The sequence below is a fragment of the Hyla sarda genome, chromosome 8, assembly GCF_029499605.1.
Source record: "Hyla sarda isolate aHylSar1 chromosome 8, aHylSar1.hap1, whole genome shotgun sequence".
NCBI classification, from domain to species: domain Eukaryota; kingdom Metazoa; phylum Chordata; class Amphibia; order Anura; family Hylidae; genus Hyla; species Hyla sarda.
Genome location: NC_079196.1, coordinates 5914510 through 5936137, shown reverse-complemented (window position 1 = coordinate 5936137; position 21628 = coordinate 5914510). Strand labels below are relative to the sequence as shown.

The 21628-nt window shown below is 39.0% G+C and overlaps 1 protein-coding gene across 1 annotated transcript in view; it reads left to right on the top strand.

Annotated features, from left to right (window-relative positions):
• Positions 1-21628, top strand: part of CNTNAP5 (contactin associated protein family member 5) — a gene marked incomplete in the record, with an annotated part of 569649 nt that overhangs the window by 522398 nt on the left and 25623 nt on the right. The window contains 1 exon segment of the mRNA XM_056536567.1: positions 9689-9776. Within this exon segment, the coding sequence (XP_056392542.1) occupies positions 9689-9776 (88 nt within the window).

The following is a 21628-nucleotide window of genomic DNA, read 5'->3' as shown; positions in this document are numbered from 1 at the left end:
AAAAATCCATTTGAGTTCTCTTCTTTTTAGGGCACCTACTCTATCACCCCCCCGTCTTAGTGGTGGAATACAATCTAATAACATAAATTTTAAGTCTCTTTCTTGGTGGTGTGCTTCCACGAAATGTTTAGATACCGGAAGGTCCATACGTTTTTTTTCTTATGGTAAACCGATGGTGATTGAATCTCGTCTTGAAGTCCCATGTGGTCTCCCCTACATAAAGGAGACCACATGGGCAAGTCAAGACGTAGATCACAAATTTTGAAAAACAAGTTAAATAATGTTTTAAATGGTAAATTTTACCTGTTTGGGGATGTGTGAAGCAAGGACCCTTATTCATGTAACTACAGTTGACACACTGTCTACAAGGGTATGAGCCCTTGTTCGCCACAGTTAGGTACATCTGGGGGTCTGGCTTAATTGACACATCTGATTTCACAAGTTTATCTTTAAGGTTTGAGTTCCTACGGTATGACATTAAAGGTCTAGAATGAAATTCGACAATATTTGGGAAGCTAGCCTTCAATAAGTCCCAATGCTTATTTAGGATCTTTGATATATGGCCTGAATGATCTCCAAAGGTTGAGACGAAGGGAATCCGAGTTAATTGGGCTCCCTTCGTAGATTTTTGCAGTAAAGTGTCTCTATTCATACAGAGGGTCCTATTTTTACATTCCTCCAACAATTTCTTGGGGTAACCCCGTTTACAAAAATTGTCAGACATTCGTGTAAGAGATGGTTCTACTTGGTCGTCCTGGCCGATGATGCGTCTTGCCCGCATCATCTGACTTGCGGGAAGAGACCGCACCATCGGCCTCGGATGACAGCTACTATAGTGTAGCACTGAGTTGCAATCTGTTGGTTTAGCATACAGACTTGTCACCAACTTGTCACCCATAATGGTCACATTGGTGTCCAAAAAGTTCACCATAGTTGTAGATGATATTAGGGAAAAACTAATGTTTGGATCAATGGAGTTCAGATATTGGTGAAAAAGGGTCAGTTCAGTCTCGGAACCTGACCAAGTCAAAAAAATATTGTCGATATAGCGCCACCACCCCAGCACATGGCTGGAGTAGGTGGACGCATATACCGACTTTTCCTCCAGCACCGCCATGTACACATTGGCGTAAGTAGGTGCCACGTTCGTGCCCATGGCGGTGCCGGAGGTTTGCAAGAAAAATTCATCATTGAAAGAAAAATAATTATTGTGCAGGATTAGTTTCAAAAGAGAAATGACAAAGTCTACTTTGGCAGGTGAAAAGTCTTTAACAGCCTGTACACCTCCATCATGAGGGATGGAGGTGTACAGGCTGACCACATCAAAAGTGGCGATGATTGTATCTGGAGGGACCCTGATAGATGAGATTTTATTTAAGAAATCAGATGTGTCACGCAGGTATGATCTAGCTCCTGTGGCGTATGGCCGCAGGACCTGATCAACAAAAATAGATAAGTGACTTGTAGCCGAACCCCGTCCTGAAACAATCGGTCGGCCGGGGGGGTTTTCAAGTGACTTATGTATCTTGGGTAATAGATACAATAGAGGGATTACTGGAAATTGTACATACAGGTAATCATGCAAAGTTTTATCAATCAAGTTACATTGTAGAGCCTCATCCAATTTATTCTTAATCTTAATATTAATCTCTCTAGTTGGATCACTTCGTAATTTTAAATATGTAGAGCTGTCTTGTAGTTGGCGATAGGCCTCCTGTATGTATTTGTCCCTGTCCATGACCACGACCCCGCCACCCTTGTCGGCCGGCTTGATGACGAGGTCGTGGTCACGGACAAGGGCATTCAAGGCTTCAATTTCTACGCTAGTCAAATTTGGGTGTTCGGCCGACCGATTGTTTCAGGACGGGGTTCGGCTACAAGTCACTTATCTATTTTTGTTGATCAGGTCCTGCGGCCATACGCCACAGGAGCTAGATCATACCTGCGTGACACATCTGATTTCTTAAATAAAATCTCATCTATCAGGGTCCCTCCAGATACAATCATCGCCACTTTTGATGTGGTCAGCCTGTACACCTCCATCCCTCATGATGGAGGTGTACAGGCTGTTAAAGACTCTATTGCTTCGGACTTTTCACCTGCCAAAGTAGACTTTGTCATTTCTCTTTTGAAACTAATCCTGCACAATAATTATTTTTCTTTCAATGATGAATTTTTCTTGCAAACCTCCGGCACCGCCATGGGCACGAACGTGGCACCTACTTATGCCAATGTGTACATGGCGGTGCTGGAGGAAAAGTCGGTATATGCGTCCACCTACTCCAGCCATGTGCTGGGGTGGTGGCGCTATATCGACGATATTTTTTTGATTTGGTCAGGTTCCGAGACTGAACTGACCCTTTTTCACCAATATCTGAACTCCATTGATCCAAACATTAGTTTTTCCCTAATATCATCTACAACTATGGTGAACTTTTTGGACACCAATGTGACCATTATGGGTGACAAGTTGGTGACAAGTCTGTATGCTAAACCAACAGATTGCAACTCAGTGCTACACTATAGTAGCTGTCATCCGAGGCCGATGGTGCGGTCTCTTCCCGCAAGTCAGATGATGCGGGCAAGACGCATCATCGGCCAGGACGACCAAGTAGAACCATCTCTTACACGAATGTCCGACAATTTTTGTAAACGGGGTTACCCCAAGAAATTGTTGGAGGAATGTAAAAATAGGACCCTCTGTATGAATAGAGACACTTTACTGCAAAAATCTACGAAGGGAGCCCAATTAACTCGGATTCCCTTCGTCTCAACCTTTGGAGATCATTCAGGCCATATATCAAAGATCCTAAATAAGCATTGGGACTTATTGAAGGCTAGCTTCCCAAATATTGTCGAATTTCATTCTAGACCTTTAATGTCATACCGTAGGAACTCAAACCTTAAAGATAAACTTGTGAAATCAGATGTGTCAATTAAGCCAGACCCCCAGATGTACCTAACTGTGGCGAACAAGGGCTCATACCCTTGTAGACAGTGTGTCAACTGTAGTTACATGAATAAGGGTCCTTGCTTCACACATCCCCAAACAGGTAAAATTTACCATTTAAAACATTATTTAACTTGTTTTTCAAAATTTGTGATCTACGTCTTGACTTGCCCATGTGGTCTCCTTTATGTAGGGGAGACCACATGGGACTTCAAGACGAGATTCAATCACCATCGGTTTACCATAAGAAAAAAACGTATGGACCTTCCGGTATCTAAACATTTCGTGGAAGCACACCACCAAGAAAGAGACTTAAAATTTATGTTATTAGATTGTATTCCACCACTAAGACGGGGGGGGGGGGGTGATAGAGTAGGCGCCCTAAAAAGAAGAGAACTCAAATGGATTTTTGAGTTGCAGTCCTTGCGACCTAAGGGTCTGAATGTTGACTTTACAGTAACACCCCAAATCTATAATGCCTGAATTCTGACAATTATCTGCGTCTTCTCTCCCGTTTTTAGGATAAGATTATCATTGTGACTGAGAATAATTAATGTGTTCCCCTTTTTTTCTCTTCCCCTTTTCCTTCCCCTTTCTTCCTAGGATGACAAGTGACAAGCTGGACGGGACCTCACCGTACAATATTGGGTTATGATTTATATTGTTTTGAGGAGAATATACCACTCAGAGGGATATTATACATTGATCATTAGTATGACATCATATATATAAGTAATTGAAAAAATTTTTTTTCTTTAATATTAAAAAATTTTTCTTTACCATAATATCATTTTTTACTTCATTTATAGTTTTTTTTCTACTTCTCTATATTCCAACTATAATGAATCAACCTTCAATATCTTTTCTACAAAACTAAACACTTTTTACACTACACGTAACACGTTCTATTTTTCCCTTCACATAACAATTTCCTTACTTCATTTTTTTCATTTTATTTTTTTCATCTTATTTTTTATTTTTTATTTTTCAATTTTTATTTATTTTTTTATTTATTTTCATTATTTTTTTTCTTATTTTATTTATTATTTTTATAATGATCTCCCATTTTTTTGTTTTGTTTAATTTTAATTTTTATCTTTATTATTTTTATCTTTATTATTTTCTGATATTTTTTATACTAACTGAGAGAGTTTACACTCTCTATAGATGTCACTCTGGTTCTCTTGACTGTCTGTCTCGTGTGCATGGGGTGAATGTAAAGTGCCGTTCAAGTTGGGTGCCTTTCTGATTACCTGACTTGTCGCTAACCGCGACTAGTCAGACATCAGTTATTCGGACCAGTGCGGCGAATGGCTGGACACTGGTCTGAACAGTCACCCAACAATTGGCCACTAATACACCCAGTATGTTTGAATTATTGCGAGTGTATACCAGTAAGTTACCAGAAACGCTGACAAAGCAACAATTATTATCTTATGGTACTTTATTATTTTATGTTTAATTGTTTAATTTCTTAATTTTTATATTTTTCTTATTTTTATTTTTACTTTTATTCCCTTTTATTTTTTTACATATTTTCACTATCACTCACCCATTTTTGTTTTATTCATATCGATAGTTACCACGGGCAACTGCCCTATTACACTTGGCACATATGCACTATATACCAACTAACTGTCATACACTGACCTTGCGGTTTTCTAACTGCCTTTTTCACATTTACGTTGTTATTTTTCAAACTGCCCTCTTCTGAGATGTCCATTAGTGATTCACTCCGTCGCAGTACGCACGCGCCGCTTGGCAACTGCGATGCGACCCATGTGATCCTGTTCTTCCCCCTGATTGGTGTACTTTCGTCTCCTCTGCTAGGGCTGCTGCGCAGCCTCTATTCCACATACACGCCGTCCCGGCATTCTATCGCCATGTTTACAGCATGTACAGGTGAGCGCCCGCCGCTATTACTTGTCCTCCAGGTGATATTAATGTTTTTACATTTGTAATCAAGCTAAATTTGTGGTTTTTACCACTTGTTTTTAATAACACTTTTTTTGTAACACTGTATTAACTTGACAATTTGTATATTGTCCCTATGCTTCATGTTGTTATGCACTCACATTTATGGATTGTCTGTTTTTACTATGTTTATATTTATTGATTTTTGACACTGATTTTTATTAATTGTAATTGGTTACCATATATATACTCTTTGTGTTCAGTCACTTTGTATGCTTGATAAAGGCTGCACTGGCAGCTGAAACGTTGCATCTGTATTTATAATGGATTAAAGCCACCATTATTTTTTCACCTATTTTGTGTGCTGCAGCCGCTTTTTGCCTTCTACATTGGGGACCAGGGACCAGGGTCCATTTGGTTGCTTGCACCTGAGACATTTTTCATAAGGAGTGCTACTTTTCGCTATATCTTTTTCTATATATATATATATATATATATATATATATATATATATATATTTTCTAGACGCGTTTCAGGGTACTCAAACATAAATGACCCTTTCTTTAGTAGATATCGATATTGCTTTATTGTTTTATCCTGTTACACTTGTTTTATATCAAATCCTGCCACAAGGGCCCTGTGACAGGACTTATAATGTTATATAATTATATGGTTTTAATAAAATCTTTTAATTGAAGCGCGACCTCTTATACACCAATTCATCATGTAGCAGTCACCCTGGTATTTTCCTTGATTTGGAGTGCTGCGTTATTGTTGCGGTATTATCTGGACTGTGATCGAGTCGGGGCACTGGCACCGATGACCAAGTGGTGAAGTAGTGCTGCATTGTCTTTGAGGAACTATATATATATATATATATATATATATATATATATATATAGAAGAAGAAGAAGAAACAAGGTCCGGCACTAGGTTGCAGGTAAAAACTTCTTATTCTTTTATTTCAAGATTCTGCGGTACAGGGTAGAAAGTCTGACGCGTTTCTCTAAAAAGCTTAATCGTAGACACGATTAAGCTTTTTAGCGAAACGCGTCAGACTTTCTACCCTGTACCGCAGAATCTTGAAATAAAAGAATAAGAAGTTTTTACCTGCAACCTAGTGCCGGACCTTGTTTCTTCTTCTACAAGTGAGTAGCCGGAGGCGGTACCGGCCGGTCCACGGCACAGGTGGCGAGGTGGGCGTGCATGGGGTGAGCGACTCACAGGTCAGCCTTGATATATATATATATATATATATATATATATATATATATATATATAGAAAAAAGTTACTGTGGAGCAGCACGACTGGGAAGAGAAAATTAGTGATGGGTGCCAGCGGTCTGTTGTCCCAGGTGACGGGTCAAAAGGTAGACAGTCAAAAGTAAAGAATTCCGCAGCACTCCAAAATAAATGCAAAAATTGTGGATTTATTAGCCTGATGGCCTAGCGACGTTTCGGCTGCCCGCTTGCAGCCTTTCTCAAGCTTGAGAAAGGCTGCAAGCGGGCAGCCGAAACGCCGCTAGGCCGTCAGGCTAATAAATCCACCGTTTTTGCATTTATTTTGGAGCGCTGCGGAATTTTTTACTTTTGAATATATATATATATATATATATATATATATTTTCTAGACGCGTTTCAGGGTACTCAAACATAAATGACCCTTTCTTTAGTAGATATCGATATTGCTTTATTGTTTTATCCTGTTACACTTGTTTTATATCAAATCCTGCCACAAGGGCCCTGTGACAGGACTTATAATGTTATATAATTATATGGTTTTAATAAAATCTTTTAATTGAAGCGCGACCTCTTATACACCAATTCTTCATGTAGCAGTCACCCTGGTATTTTCCTTGAGGTTTATTGTTACTCTCATTTTCTTATATATTCATCCAACACCTTAGGTGTATAACCATTGTATACCTCGGTAAATTAACTGTGAGCTGCACTGCCCAATTTTCTATATCGGAATTGTAAAATGTATCGCGGAGTAATCCTGATGTAACGTCACCGCCCTGCACTCTGGTTACATATATAATCATAGCCAAATTAGACCGCGTCTTGACCTAAAGTCACCGCCCTATAGGGCAAGGTCTAAACTGGCTATATTTACATAAGTAACCAATTTTTTTCTAATATAAACAATAAAAAAATAAACAATTAATGGTTACATCCTGGTAAAACATTTTCTACAGTATTTTTTATTTTATTTATTTTTTTATATATATGCTACAAACATGTTTCTTGTGGTTATGCCCCCACCTTTCTGCCCCCTACATCTTACTTAAAGGGGTACTCTACTGGAAAAAAAAAATTTAATCAACTGGTGGCAGAAAGAAACAAATTTGAAAATTACTTCTATTAAAAAATCTTAATCCTTCCAGTACTTATTAGCTGCTGTTATGATCCACAGAAAGTTATTTTCTTTTTTTAATTTCCTTTCTGCCTGACCACAGTTCTCTCTGCTGACACATCTGTCCATGAAAGGAACTGTCCACAGCAGGATAGGTTTTTCCATGGGGATTTCCTTCTGCTCTGGACAGTTCTTAAAATGAACAGAGGTGTCAGCAGAGAGCACTGTGGTCAGACTGGAAGGAAATCCAAAAAGAAATTTTATAAAAAAAAAAAAAGTTTCCAGTGGAGTACCCCTTTAAAGTGGTTCTGCCCCTAGACCTCTTATCCGAAGGATATTGGATAAGATGTCTGATCGCGGGGGTCCCACCGCTGGGGACCCCAACGATCTCCGTGCTGCACCCGCCGTTTGTTTAGAGCATCGGGTTCAGCGCTGTCATGCCCCCTCCCTTAGACTTGCATTGAGGGGGCATAGCCGTTATGTCATGAGCGGGGCGTGACTGTGATGTCACAAGCCTCCGCCCCGCATCACAAGTCATCCGGCATGGAGCGAAGTTCACTATATGCACTGGATGTCTGGATTCCTGCAGTCAACATTGTGGGGGTCCCCAGTTGTGGGACCCCGCGATCAGACATCGTATCCCTTATTCTTTAGATAGGGGATAGGATGTCTAGGGGCTGAGTACTCCTTTAAAGGGGTACTTGGGTAGAAAACAAATGTTTTCACATCTTAATCCTTCCAGTACTTATTAGCTGCTGTATGCTACACTGGAAGTTATGTAGTTCTTTCCAGTCTGACCACAGTGCTTTCTGCTGACACCTCTGTTCATGTCAGGAACTGTCAAGAGCAGGAGCAAATCCCCATAACAAACAGAGTCCTGACATGGACAAAGGTGGCAGCAGAGAGCCCTGTGGTCAGACTGGAAAGAACTACACAACTTCCTGTGGAGCATACAGCAGCTGATAAGTACTGGAAGGGTTAAGGTTTTTAAATAGAAGTAACTTACAAATCTGTAGAACTAAAGCATATTTCATAGGAAATATTCAAAAACTTCTGTAATTTCTGTTACAGAGATATTAATCACACTTTGCACCAAATCACGGTGGAATCATCTCACGTAATTTTCCATGATTACCAGTGCCTAAGTAAGAAATAACTGTGTGAATAAAACATGACTAGGGATTAAAGGGTTATTCCGGTGGAAAACATATTTTTTTTCTAATCAACTGGTTGCAAAAAGTTAAACAGGTTTGTAAAATACTTCTATATAAAAATCTTAATCCTTCCAGTACTGATCAGCTGCTGTATGCTCCACAGGAAGTTATTTTCTTTTTGAATGTCTTTTCTGCCTGACCACAGTGCTCTCTACTGACACCTCTTGGGAACTGTCCAGAGTAGAAGAAAAGCCGATACCGATAATCTGTGGAGGTTAGGGCCGATAGCCGATAACTTATACCGATATTCCGGTATAAATTATCGGCTATTTCTACACCCCCTGCCCCCGGCCCTGAAGAAGCCGCTACAGATCATTGATTTAAAGCACCCGCTTTAAATCAATGAACTGCAGTGGCTTTTGCGGTGACAGAGACCGCCGCCGCCACCAGCTTCTCTCCCACCACCGCACCCCCCACCGCACCGCCCCGGCCAGAGACCGCCGCCGCCACCAGCTTCTCTCCCACCACCGCACCCCCCACCGCACCGCCCCGGCCAGAGACCGCCGCCGCTAACCCATTGCCTCCCCCATTCCCGGTTTTATAATTACCTGTTCCCGGGGCCCGGGGTCCGCGCTACTTCTGGCTCCGGTGGCGTCCTCCTGAGCAGTCACTGTGCGCACTGACGGTGACATGGCGTTGAGGACGTCACTCATCATTGCGCAGTGCATCGAACAGCGTAACACAGGACGCCCAGGAGCCAGAAGTAGTGCGGACCCCGGGAACAGGTAATTATAAAACTGGGGATGAGGGAGGCAATGGGGCAGTGGCGGTCTCTGGCCAGGGCGGTGCGGTGGAGGGGTGGGGGCGGGGCATTATCAGATTATCGGCAAGGTAATTGCCGACACCGATAACGTCCAAAATCGTGAATATCGGACAATAATATCGGCCAAACCGATAATCGGTCCATCCCTACTTTGAATATCTAATTTTGGTGCAAAATGTTGACGTGAAGAGTTTGACCCCCGATGAGTTTGACCCCCGATGTGTCTGCAAAATAGTTTCCACGTTTGTACCATAATATAATGGGATCTCTGTAAGTCTATGGGAAAGCGGTTGTCTGTGCAGAAAATATGAAAAAACTACAGACTTGTTTTTACAGCCGCGTAAATGAAAGACACATCACTTATTTACACGGCTGAAGAAATGTGTCCAGAAAAGAAATACACGGTGTGATCCGAGCCGAAGGAATAAGTGATGCGGATGAGATCTTATAGGGTCTGGTTCATGACTAAGAGTCTTTTTTGGGGATTTTAGATTGACAAGACTCTGAAGAGGAAGCAGAACTTCTCATCTGACGTCTACTTCAAAGCTCTCAAGTCCCTGACGCTCGGGAAGGTTTTGGGTGAGTCATTATTTGGAGAAATTGGTTACATTTGTCAATCACAAAGATGACAGGATCAATGTGTTACTGAATTATCAGATGCTGAACTCCCTAAAACATTAAGAGGGGAGTAAAATAGGTCACTAATGAAAAAGAATAAATTACATTTATGTATCTGCTATAATTCTGAAAACTATGTACAAGACTATAATAACCTTACTTACTGCACCTTATATACAAGAATATAACTACTATAATACTGCACCTCATATACAAGAATATAACTACTATAATACTCCTCCTATATACAAGAATATAACTACTGTAATACTGCCCCCTATATACAAGAATATAACTACTATAATACTGATCCTATATACAAGAATATAACTACTATAATACTGCTCCTATATACAAGAATATATCTACTATAATACTGCTCCTATATACAAGAATATAACTACTATAATACTGCTCCTATATACAAGAATATATCTACTATAATACTGCTCCTATATACAAGAATATAACTACTATAATACTGCTCCTATATACAAGAATATATCTACTATAATACTGCTCCTATATACAAGAATACACCTACTATAATACTGCTCCTATATACAAGAATATAACTACTATAATACTGCTCCTATATACAAGAATATAACTACTATAATACTGCTCCTATATACAAGAATATAACTATTATAATACTGCTCCTAGATACAAGAATATAACTACTATAATACTGCCTCCTGTATACAAGAATATAACTACTATAATTCTGCTCCTATATACAAGAATATAACTACTATAATACTGCTCCTATATACAAGAATATCACTACTATAATACTGCTCCTATATACAGGAATATAACTACTATAATACTGTTCCTATATACAAGAATATAACTACTATAACACTGCTCCTATATACAAGAATATAACTACTATAATACTGCTCCTATATACAAGAATATACCTACTATAATACTGCTCCTATATACAAGAATATATCTACTATAATACTGCTCCTATATACAAGAATATAACTACTATAATACTGCTCCTATATACAAGAATATAACTACTATAATAATGTTCCTATATACAAGCATATAACTACTATAATACTGCCTCCTATATACAAGAATATAACTACTATAATACTGCTCCTATATACAAGAATATATCTACTATAATATTGCTCCTATATACAAGAATATAACTACTATAATACTGCTCCTATATACAAGAATATATCTACTATAATACTGTCTCCTATATACACGAATATAACTACTATCATACTGCCTCCTATATACAAGAATATAACTACTATAATACTGCTCCTATATACAAGAATATAACTACTATAATACTGCTCCTATATACAAGAATATAACTACTATAATACTGCTCCTATATACAAGAATATAACTACTATAATACTTCTATATACAAGAATATAACTACTATAATACTGCTCCTATATACAAGAATATAACTACTATAATACTTCTATATACAAGAATATAACTACTATAATACTGCTCCTATATACAAGAATATAACTACTATAATACTGCTCCTATATACAAGAATATAACTACTATAATACTGCCCCCTATATACAAGAATATAACTAATATAATACTGTCTCCCATGTAAAAGCGTTCACCTACTAGAAATCCTCTTCATATATAATTACTATTCACTTCAATGAACTTTGGATAAGATTACAGTTCATTTCACTATATAACAGTATAATGTCACATGACATTTTCGAGGTTCAGATTGTTACATTTTCTTGACTGATTTCCGTGGTGGATGTGTTACATCATTTGATCTTGACCTTGAATCGTTGCGAATCCTTCAGAGGTTATTGCTGCCTGTCAGTAACGCACTTTCCTGAAGTGACAGGATCAGCCATGAATATTTATAATTAAATTAGACCTGGAAGGATTTAAGTGGTAAACGTCAGTGGAGATTACATCTTGAATTGGATTTCCTACTTGATCTTTATGGATTTCATAATTTTCTTGTTTCACAGAATTGAGGAACTGCGTCGGAATTTTGGTGGAATTCTGTGTTTTCAAAGCACAGAATTCTATTTAAACTTAAAGGGGTACTCTGCCCCCAGACATCTTATTCCCTATCCAAAGGATAAGGGATAAGATGTCTGATTATGGGTGGTGCCACCGCTGGGGTCTCCCGCTATCTCCCTACTGCACCCAGCGTTCATTTAGAGCATCGGGTGCAGCACCAGAGGCTCATGACATCACGGCCGTGCCCCGCTCGTGATTTCATGGCCACGCCCCCTCAATGCAAGTCTATGGGAGGGGGCGTCACACCCCCTCCCATAGACTTGCATTGAGGGGGCGTGGCTGTGACATCACGAGCAGGGCATGCCTGTGACATCATGAGCCTCAGCCCCACATTGCCAGTCATCCGGCATGGAGCGAAGTTTGCTACATGTCTGCGGTGCCGAGATTGCGGGGGTCCCAAGCGGCGGGACCCCCACGATCAGACATCTTATCCCCTATCCTTTGGATAGGGGATAAGATGTCTAGTGGCGGAGTACCCCCCTTAAAGGGGTATTCCAGGAAAAAAACAACTTTTTTTTATATATCAACTGGTCCCAGAAATAGGAAAAAGTGAGGATTAAAGGGGTACTCCGGTGGAAAACTTTTTTTTTTTTTATTTTTTTTTTTTTAAATGAACTGGTGCCAGAAAGTTAAACAGATTTGTAAATTGCTTCTATTAAAAAACCTTCATCCTTCCATTAATTATCAGCTGCTGAAGTGGAGTTGTTCTTTTATGTATGGCAACAGTGCTCTCTGCTGACATCTCTGCTTGTCTCAAGAACTGCACAGAGTAGAAGAGGTTTGCTATGGGCATTTGCTTCTACTCTGGACAGTTCCCGAGACACGTGTCATCAGAGAGCACTTAGACAGAAAAGAACAACTCAACTTCAGCAGCTCATAAGTACTGAAAGGATTACGATTTTTTTTATAGAAGTAATTTACAAATCTGTTTAACTTTCTAGAGCCAGTTGAGATATATATATATATATATATATATATATATATATATATATATGTTCTTTTTTTCCCCTGGATAACCCCTTTAATGCCCCTTTAATTTCAATGCGATTGCGCTGTGAAATTCTTGCGGCGTAAATTCCACTGTGTGAATGGGACAGCACAATCGCATTAAAGTCAATGGTCAGTACATTTCCAGTATATTGGTACAGCCAGGGTGGTCTGGTGAACGGTTCTCCGATCTCCAGATTCACCTGCGCCTTTCATGGTGCCTTTCGCCGTATATAAGAGGTTAATAAAGTTATGTAGAGGAAGTGAAAAAAATATCATAATATGTAACTATTCACATGAAATAAATTATTATACACTGTGACGGGTTTACCGCGGCGCCAACTGACACCATATAAATAGAAGCTAATTAGGGGATTATATAATTGGGAGATTTGTGCCTTAAGCTCATGGAATAATATCCGGTGGAGAGGAAAGTGGGTGAGAATGTAATGAGTTCACCTGCAAGGAACCACAGGCTCTAAATATGTCATAAAATGTCCAACCGACTGCTCTCCGAAACTACAACTCCCATCATATCCAATGCTGGCTGCAGGCAGGTTATACTTTGTATGTGACTCTATGTTTATTGTAAGGAAAGCAGAAGATGTGGAGATTTGCATTAGAAAAGATACAATATAACTCAGTGTTTCCCAACCAGGGTGCCTCCAGCTGCTGCAGAACTACAATTCCCAGCATGCCCGGACAAAGTGGCAGTTTTGCAACAGCTGGAGGCTCCCTGGTTTGGAAACACTGGACTACAGTATGTTAACAAAAATGTCAGTTACATAAGATGCCGACTGGATACAATTGTATCAAATTAGTTACAAATACTAACCCCTTAGGGTACGTTCAGACGAGCGGATTTACAGCGTGTATTTCGCTGCGGATCCGCCGCTGAAGGACCTCTGTATGCTGCCTTTACATGTGCCTGCTCCGAGCGGCAGGCAGACACACTGCAATATGCGTGTCACGGCACACATGCACAGTATACATGCACATCACGGCAGCTCATAGAGCAGGGGGAGCAGCCGCAATGTGTGCGAGTACACTGCGCATGCGCGGCTACTCGCACATTGCTCCAGTGTGTCTGCACTGTGTCCAGCACATGTATAGGCAGCATACAGAGGTCCTTCAGCAGTGGATCTGCAGTGAAATACACGCTGTAAATCCACTCGTCTGAACGGACCCTTAAGGACGAATCGCATTTCCGTTTTTGCACTTTCGTTTTTTCCTCCTTAACTTTAAAAATCATAACCCTTTCAATATTGCACCTGAAATTCCATATTATGGCTTATTTTTTGCGCCACCAATTCTACTTTGCAGTGATATTAGTCATTTTACCCAAAAATCCACAGCGAAACAGAAAAAAAATCATTGTGCGACAAAATTGAAGAAAAAACGCCATTTTGTAACTTTTGGGGGCCTCTGTTTCTACGCAGTATATTTTTCGGTAAAAATTACACCTTATTTTTATTCTGTAGGTCCATACGATTAAAATGATCCCCTACTTATATAGGTTTGATTTTGTCGGACTTCTGGAAAAAAATCATAACTACATGCAGGAAAATGTATATGTTTAAAAATGTCCATTCTGACCTCTATAACTTTAATATGGGGCAGTATGATGACTCATTTTTTTCGCCGTGATCTGAAGTTTTTATCGGTTCCATTTTTGTTTTGATCTGATTTTTTTATCACTTTTTAAAATTTTTTAATGGTATAAAAAGTGACCAAAAATACGCTATTTTGAACTTTGGACTTTTATTACGTGTACACCATTGACCGTGCGGGTTAACTAACAGTATATTTTTATAATTTGGACATTTACACACGCGCAATACCACATATGTTTATATTTATTTTTATTTACATAGTTTTTTTTTTTTTATGGGAAAAGGGGGTGATTCTGACTTTTATTAGGGAAGGGGTTAAATCATATTTATTAACACTTTTTTTAAACTTTTTTTTTTTGCAGTGTTATAGCTCCCATAGGAGACTATAACACTGCACACACTGATCTCTTATACTGATCATTGTTATCCCATAGGGACCTATAACACTGCACACACTGATCTCTTATACTGATCATTGTTATCCCATAGGAGACTATAACACTGCACACACTGATCTCTTATACTGATCATTATTATCCCATAGGAGACTATAACACTGCACACACTGATCTCTTATACTGATCATTGTTATCCCATAGGAGACTATAACACTGCACACACTGATTTCTTACACTGATCATTGTTATCCCATAGGAGACTATAACATTGCACACACTGATTTCCTACACTGATCACTGCCATGCATTAACATGGCATTGATCAGTGTTTCTGCCACTTGACTGCTCCTGCCTAGATCTCAGGCACGAAGCAGTCATTCGGCGATCGGACACGCAGGAAGCAGGTAGGGATCCTCTTGTCATCCTCTGATGTCCTGACAGCCCAACTGAGCTGCCGGGATGCCAAAGGCTATCAGGGCATGCTGGGAGTTGTAGTTTTGCAATTGCCCGGAGGCGTTCTGGTTGGGAAACACTGTTGCTGATAGTATTTAAAACAGAACTTGTTACATTTGTATCCAGTCGGCAGCCTTGGTAAGGCTCAGTTTCCACTTGTTTTTTTTGTCCTGCGTTTTTTTGCATGAAAAAAACACCAGAAAAAAAAACCCGCCAGATTATAAATAATCAGTCAGGCTAAATACCAAGAAAAACGCCAAATCTGCAGCACAGCATTTTTTCTGTAAAAAAAATACTGCGGCCAGATGTTAGTTGTAAATCAATGAGAAATGTCAAAATTCTTTTTCCACTTGGTGTTTTTCAGTTTGGCGTTTTTTTTTTTTAATCCTTTTGGCGTTTTTACATTCTTCTTTGGCGTTTTTCAGCTTCTTGGCAGATTAACAAAATCTCAGCATGTTGAGCCTATGGTGTTTGCTATGGCATTTGCTGTTTTTTTTTTGGGAGGGTTGTTTTTTTTACCTGTGGAAAAAGGTGCTGTTCCCTGCTGTTCCCAGAAAAATGTCAAATGCAGGAAATTGCACTGGCGTTTTTTTCTGGCGTTTTTTCATACAAAAAAATGCAGGACAAAAAAACCAAGTGGAAACTGAGCCTTACCGAGGCTGCCGACTGGATACAAATGTAACAAGTTCTGTATTAAATACTATTGACAATAAGTGTTTCCCAACCAAAATACCACCGGACAATTGCAAAACTACAACCCCCAGCATTGGCTGTCCGGGCATGCTGGGAGTTGTAGTTTTGCAACACCTGGAGGCAACCTGGTTGGGAAAGACTCCTATAACTTATGCATTTTCTCTACTATCTTGGTTATTCCTTAATATCAGATGGGTCATTTTTATCTCATATCTCTTCAGCCAGTGAAGCTGTTTTCTGGGTTTTCTCCTTGTCATTTTATTTTCTTTTTATTTATTTTCTTTTTTAAATTTTTCTATTTTTTATTTATTTATTTAGTTATTTATTTATTTTTTCTATATTGGTCATAAATGATTAACTTGGGTAAAACATTGGACGCTGCTGGACAGGGAAAGCCGCTGTTTAGATCCTTTTTTACTCATCGATTAATGTAAAACTTAAGTGGAAGGAAAATTCAGTTTACAGCAGAGAAAGACCTGAGGCGTGAAATGTATCCGGCACAGAAAAACAACACATGTAAGAAAGCATGGGCAGATTATAGGGGCCGATCCCCGCAAAGCTGGGGGTGAGAGCTGCTGGAGGAATTACAGTTTTTACATGGTGCCGCATAATGAGGGGTTAACTAATAATACGAGAATGTGATCGTCTCTTCCTACACATGGCTGCCTCTTCATGAAAAACACTGTATGAAATGGTTTATAATAACTCGGCACCTGCTACTTCAGAGAAATTTAAAACTAGGCCAGGCTTACACATAAATAATGTATTATATCAGTATTATTATTACAACATGGATTGGAGAAAAAAAAATCACTTAGCACATAAAAAAAATTACATTTCTAAAAACTATGTACAAGAATATGACTACTATAATACTGCTCCTATTATATACAAGAATATAACTACTATAATACTGCTCCTATATACAAGAATATAACTACTATAATACTGCTCCTATATACAAGAATATAACTACTATAATCCTGCCCCTATATACAAGAATATAACTACTATAATACTGCTCCTATATACAAGAATATAACTACTATAATACTGCTCCTATATACAAGAATATAACTACTATAATACTGCCCCTATATACAAGAATATAACTACTATAATACTGCTCCTATATACAAGAATATAACTACTATAATACTGCCTCCTATATACAAGAATATAACTACTATAATACTGCTCCTATATACAAGAATATAACTACTATAATATTGCCCCTATATACAAGAATATAACTACTATAATACTGCTCCTATATACAAGAATATAACTACTATAATACTGCTCCTATATACAAGAATATAACTACTATAATACTGCTACTATATACAAGAATATAACTACTATATTACTGCCCCCTATATACAAGAATATAACTACTATAATACTGCTCCTTTATACAAGAATATAACTACTATAATACTGCCCCTATATACAAGAATATAACTACTATAATACTGCTCCTATATACAAGAATATAACTACTATAATACTGCTCATATATACAAGAATATAACTACTATAATACTGCTCCTATATACAAGAATATAACTACTATAATACTGCTCATATATACAAGAATATAACTACTATAATACTGCTCCTATATACAAGAATATAACTACTATAATACTGCTCCTATATACAAGAATATAACTACTATAATACTGCTCCTATATACAAGAATATAACTACTATAATACTGCTCCTATATACAAGAATATAACTACTATAATACTGCTCCAATTTACAAGAATATGAAGCCCTGTTCACACCATGATATGATTCGTTTTGCTGTTGAATATTCTTTGTTCCCCTGCTGTGGTATACAGTATATACACTTTGTATTGTCCTTTGGTCTGTAGCTAAGAGTTCTAATATATGTATTGTTCCTGGGTCTGGCTTTGTAGTATATATATATATATATATATACACATATATATATATATATATATATATATATATATATATATATATATGTATAGTTGTTTCTGTCTGTAGCTTAGTGTTTATTTATATATTCTCCTCTGTATTCTATCTGGTTCTGTATCTCAGTGATCAGATAAGTCATCGCTCTTCTTCTTGTATGTTGTTATTTTTTTTGGCAGACTTTCTGAATGTTTTATGGTGCAGGTTCTGGAGTTTACGGGGTCTCCTTGCTGGTTTGAGCCTCATTTCTAATTGTTTTGCCTTTTTTTCTCTTCTTCGGATATTTTGCCTTTTTTGTGAGATGAAGGAAATATAATATTTTGCAGTCTTGTAATTGCTTCTCGAGGACGTTGTGAATAAATGAGAAGTGACACTTCATCCTCTGCAGTCCGGATTACCTCTCAGTGGTTACATTCAACTTTAATTGCTTTTTCTACCAGGATTTTAATTTTTTCGTGCCATGTAATGTTGGGTCCGGACTTTATGAGGTTCACACAACATCAGATATTGGGGGCTAATGTATCCAAACAGGGGGATATACCTACTAGAAAATCCTGTGACAGCGTGCCCAAAATAGTGCCAGCCGCAGAAGACTCATCCAGTATATCCCCTGTATAGTGCCAACTGCAGAAGACTCATCCAGTATATCCCCTGCATAGTGCCAGCCGCAGAGACCACACAAAGTGCCAGTCACAAAGAACTCATAGATCCCCTATATAATGCCAGTCACAGAGGACTCATAGATCCCTATATAATGCCAGTCACAAAGAACTCATAGATCCCCTATATAATGCCAGTCACAGAGGACTCATAGATCCCCTATACAATGCCAGTCACAGAGGACTCATAGATCCCTATATAATGCCAGTCACAAAGAACTCATAGATCCCCTATATAATGCCAGTCACAGAGGACTCATAGATCCCCTATATAATGCCAGTCACAGAGGGCTCATAGATCCCCTATATAATGCCAGTCACAGAGGACTCATAGATCCCCTATATAATGCCAGTCACAGAGGACTCATAGATCCCTATATAATGCCAGTCACAGAGGATCCATAGATCCCCTATATAATGCCAGTCACAGAGGACTCATAGATCCCTATATAATGCCAGTCACAGAGGATTCATAGATCCCCTATATAATGCCAGTCACAGAGGACTCATAGATCCCCTATATAATACCAGTCACAGAGGACTCATATATCCCTATATAATGCCAGTAACAGAGGACTCATAGATCCCCTATATAATGCCAGTCACAAAGAACTCATAGATCCCCTATATAATGCCAGTCACAGAGGGCTCATAGATCCCCTATATAATGCCAGTCACAGAGGACTCATAGATCCCCTATATAATGCCAGTCACAGAGGACTCATAGATCCCCTATATAATGCCAGTCACAGAGGACTCATAGATCCCTATATAATGCCAGTCACAGAGGATTCATAGATCCCCTATATAATGCCAGTCACAGAGGACTCATAGATCCCTATATAATGCCAGTCACAGAGGATTCATAGATCCCCTATATAATGCCAGTCACAGAGGACTCATAGATCCCCTATATAATACCAGTCACAGAGAACTCATAGATCCCCTATATAACGCCAGTCACAGAGGACTCATAGATCCCCTATATAATGCCAGTCACAGAGGACTCATAGATCCCCTATATAATGCCAGTCACAGAGGACTCATAGATCCCTATATAATGCCAGTCACAAAGGACTCATAGATCCCCTATATAATGCCAGTCACAGAGGATTCATAGATCCCCTATATAATGCCAGTCACAGAGGATTCATAGATCCCCTATATAATGCCAGTCACAGAGGACTCATGGATCCACTATATAATGTCAGTCACAGAGAACTCATGGATCCCCTATATAATTCCAGTCACAGAGGGCTCATAGATCCCTATATAATGCCAGTCACAGAGGACTCATAGATCCCTATATAATGCCAGTCACAGAGGACTCATAGATACCCTATATAATACGAGTCACAGAAGACTCATAGATCCCCTATATAATGCCAGTCACAGAGGACTCATAGATCCCTATATAATAGCAGTCACAGAAGGCTCATAGATCCCCTATATAATGCCAGTCACAGAACTCATAGATCCCTATATAATGCCAGTCACAGAGGACTCATAGATCCCCTATATAATGCCAGTCACAGAGAAATCATAGATCCCCTATATAATGCCAGTCATAGAGGACTCATAGATACCATATATAATACGAGTCACAGAGGACTCATAGATCCCCTATATAATGCCAGTCACAGAGGACTCATAGATCCCCTATATAATGCCAGTCACAGAGAATTCATAGATTCCCTATATAATGCCAGTCACAGAGGACTCATAGATCCCCTATATAATGCCAGTCACAGAGGACTCATAGATCCTCCTATATAATGCCAGTCACAGAGGACTCATAGATCCCTATATAATACGAGTCACAGAGGACTCATAGATCCCCTATATAATACGAGTCACAGAGGACTCATAGATCCCCTATATAATGCCAGTCACAGAGGACTCATAGATACCCTATATAATACGAGTCACAGAGGACTCATAGATCCCCTATATAATGCCAGTCACAGAGGACTCATTGATCCCTATATAATGCCAGTCACAGAGGACTCATAGATCCCCTATATAATGCCAGTCACAGAGGACTCATAGATCCTCCTATATAATGCCAGTCACAGAGGACTCATAGATCCCTATATAATGCCAGTCACAGAGGACTCATAGATCCTCCTATATAATGCCAATCACAGAGGAATCATAGATCCCTATATAATGCCAGTCACAGAGGACTCATAGATCCCTATATAATGCCAGTCAAAGATGACTCATAGATCCCCCATATAATGCCATTCACAGAGAACTCATAGATCCCATATATAATGCCAGTCACAGAGGACTCATAGATCCCCTATATAATACCAGTCACAGAGGACTCATAGATCCCCTATATAATACCAGTCACAGAGGACTCATAGATCCCCTATATAATGCCAGTCTCAGAGGACTCATAGATCCCCTATATAATGCCAGTCACAGAGAACTCATAGATTCCCTATATAATGCCAGTCACAGAGGACTCATAGATACCCTATACAATACGAGTCACAAATGACTCAGAGATCCCCTATATAATGCCAGTCACAGAGGACTCATAGATCCCTATGTAATAGCAGTCACAGAGGGCTCATAGATCCCCTATATAATGCCAGTCACAGAACTCACAGATCCCTATATAATGCCAGTCACAGAGGACTCATAGATCCCCTATGTAATGCCAGTCACAGAGGACTCATAGATCCCTATATAATGCCAGTCACAGAGGACTCATAGATCCCCCTATATAATGCCAGTCACAGAGGACTCATAGATCCCTATATAATGCCAGTCACAGAGGACTCATAGATCCCCCTATATAATGCCAGTCAAAGAGGACTCATAGATCCCTATATAATACCAGTCACAGAGGACTCATAGATCCCCTATATAATGCAAGTCTCAGAGGACTCATAGATCCCCTATATAATGCCAGTCACAGAACTCATAGATCCCTATATAATGCCAATCACAGAGGACTCATAGATCCCCTATATAATGCCAGTCATAGAGGACTCATA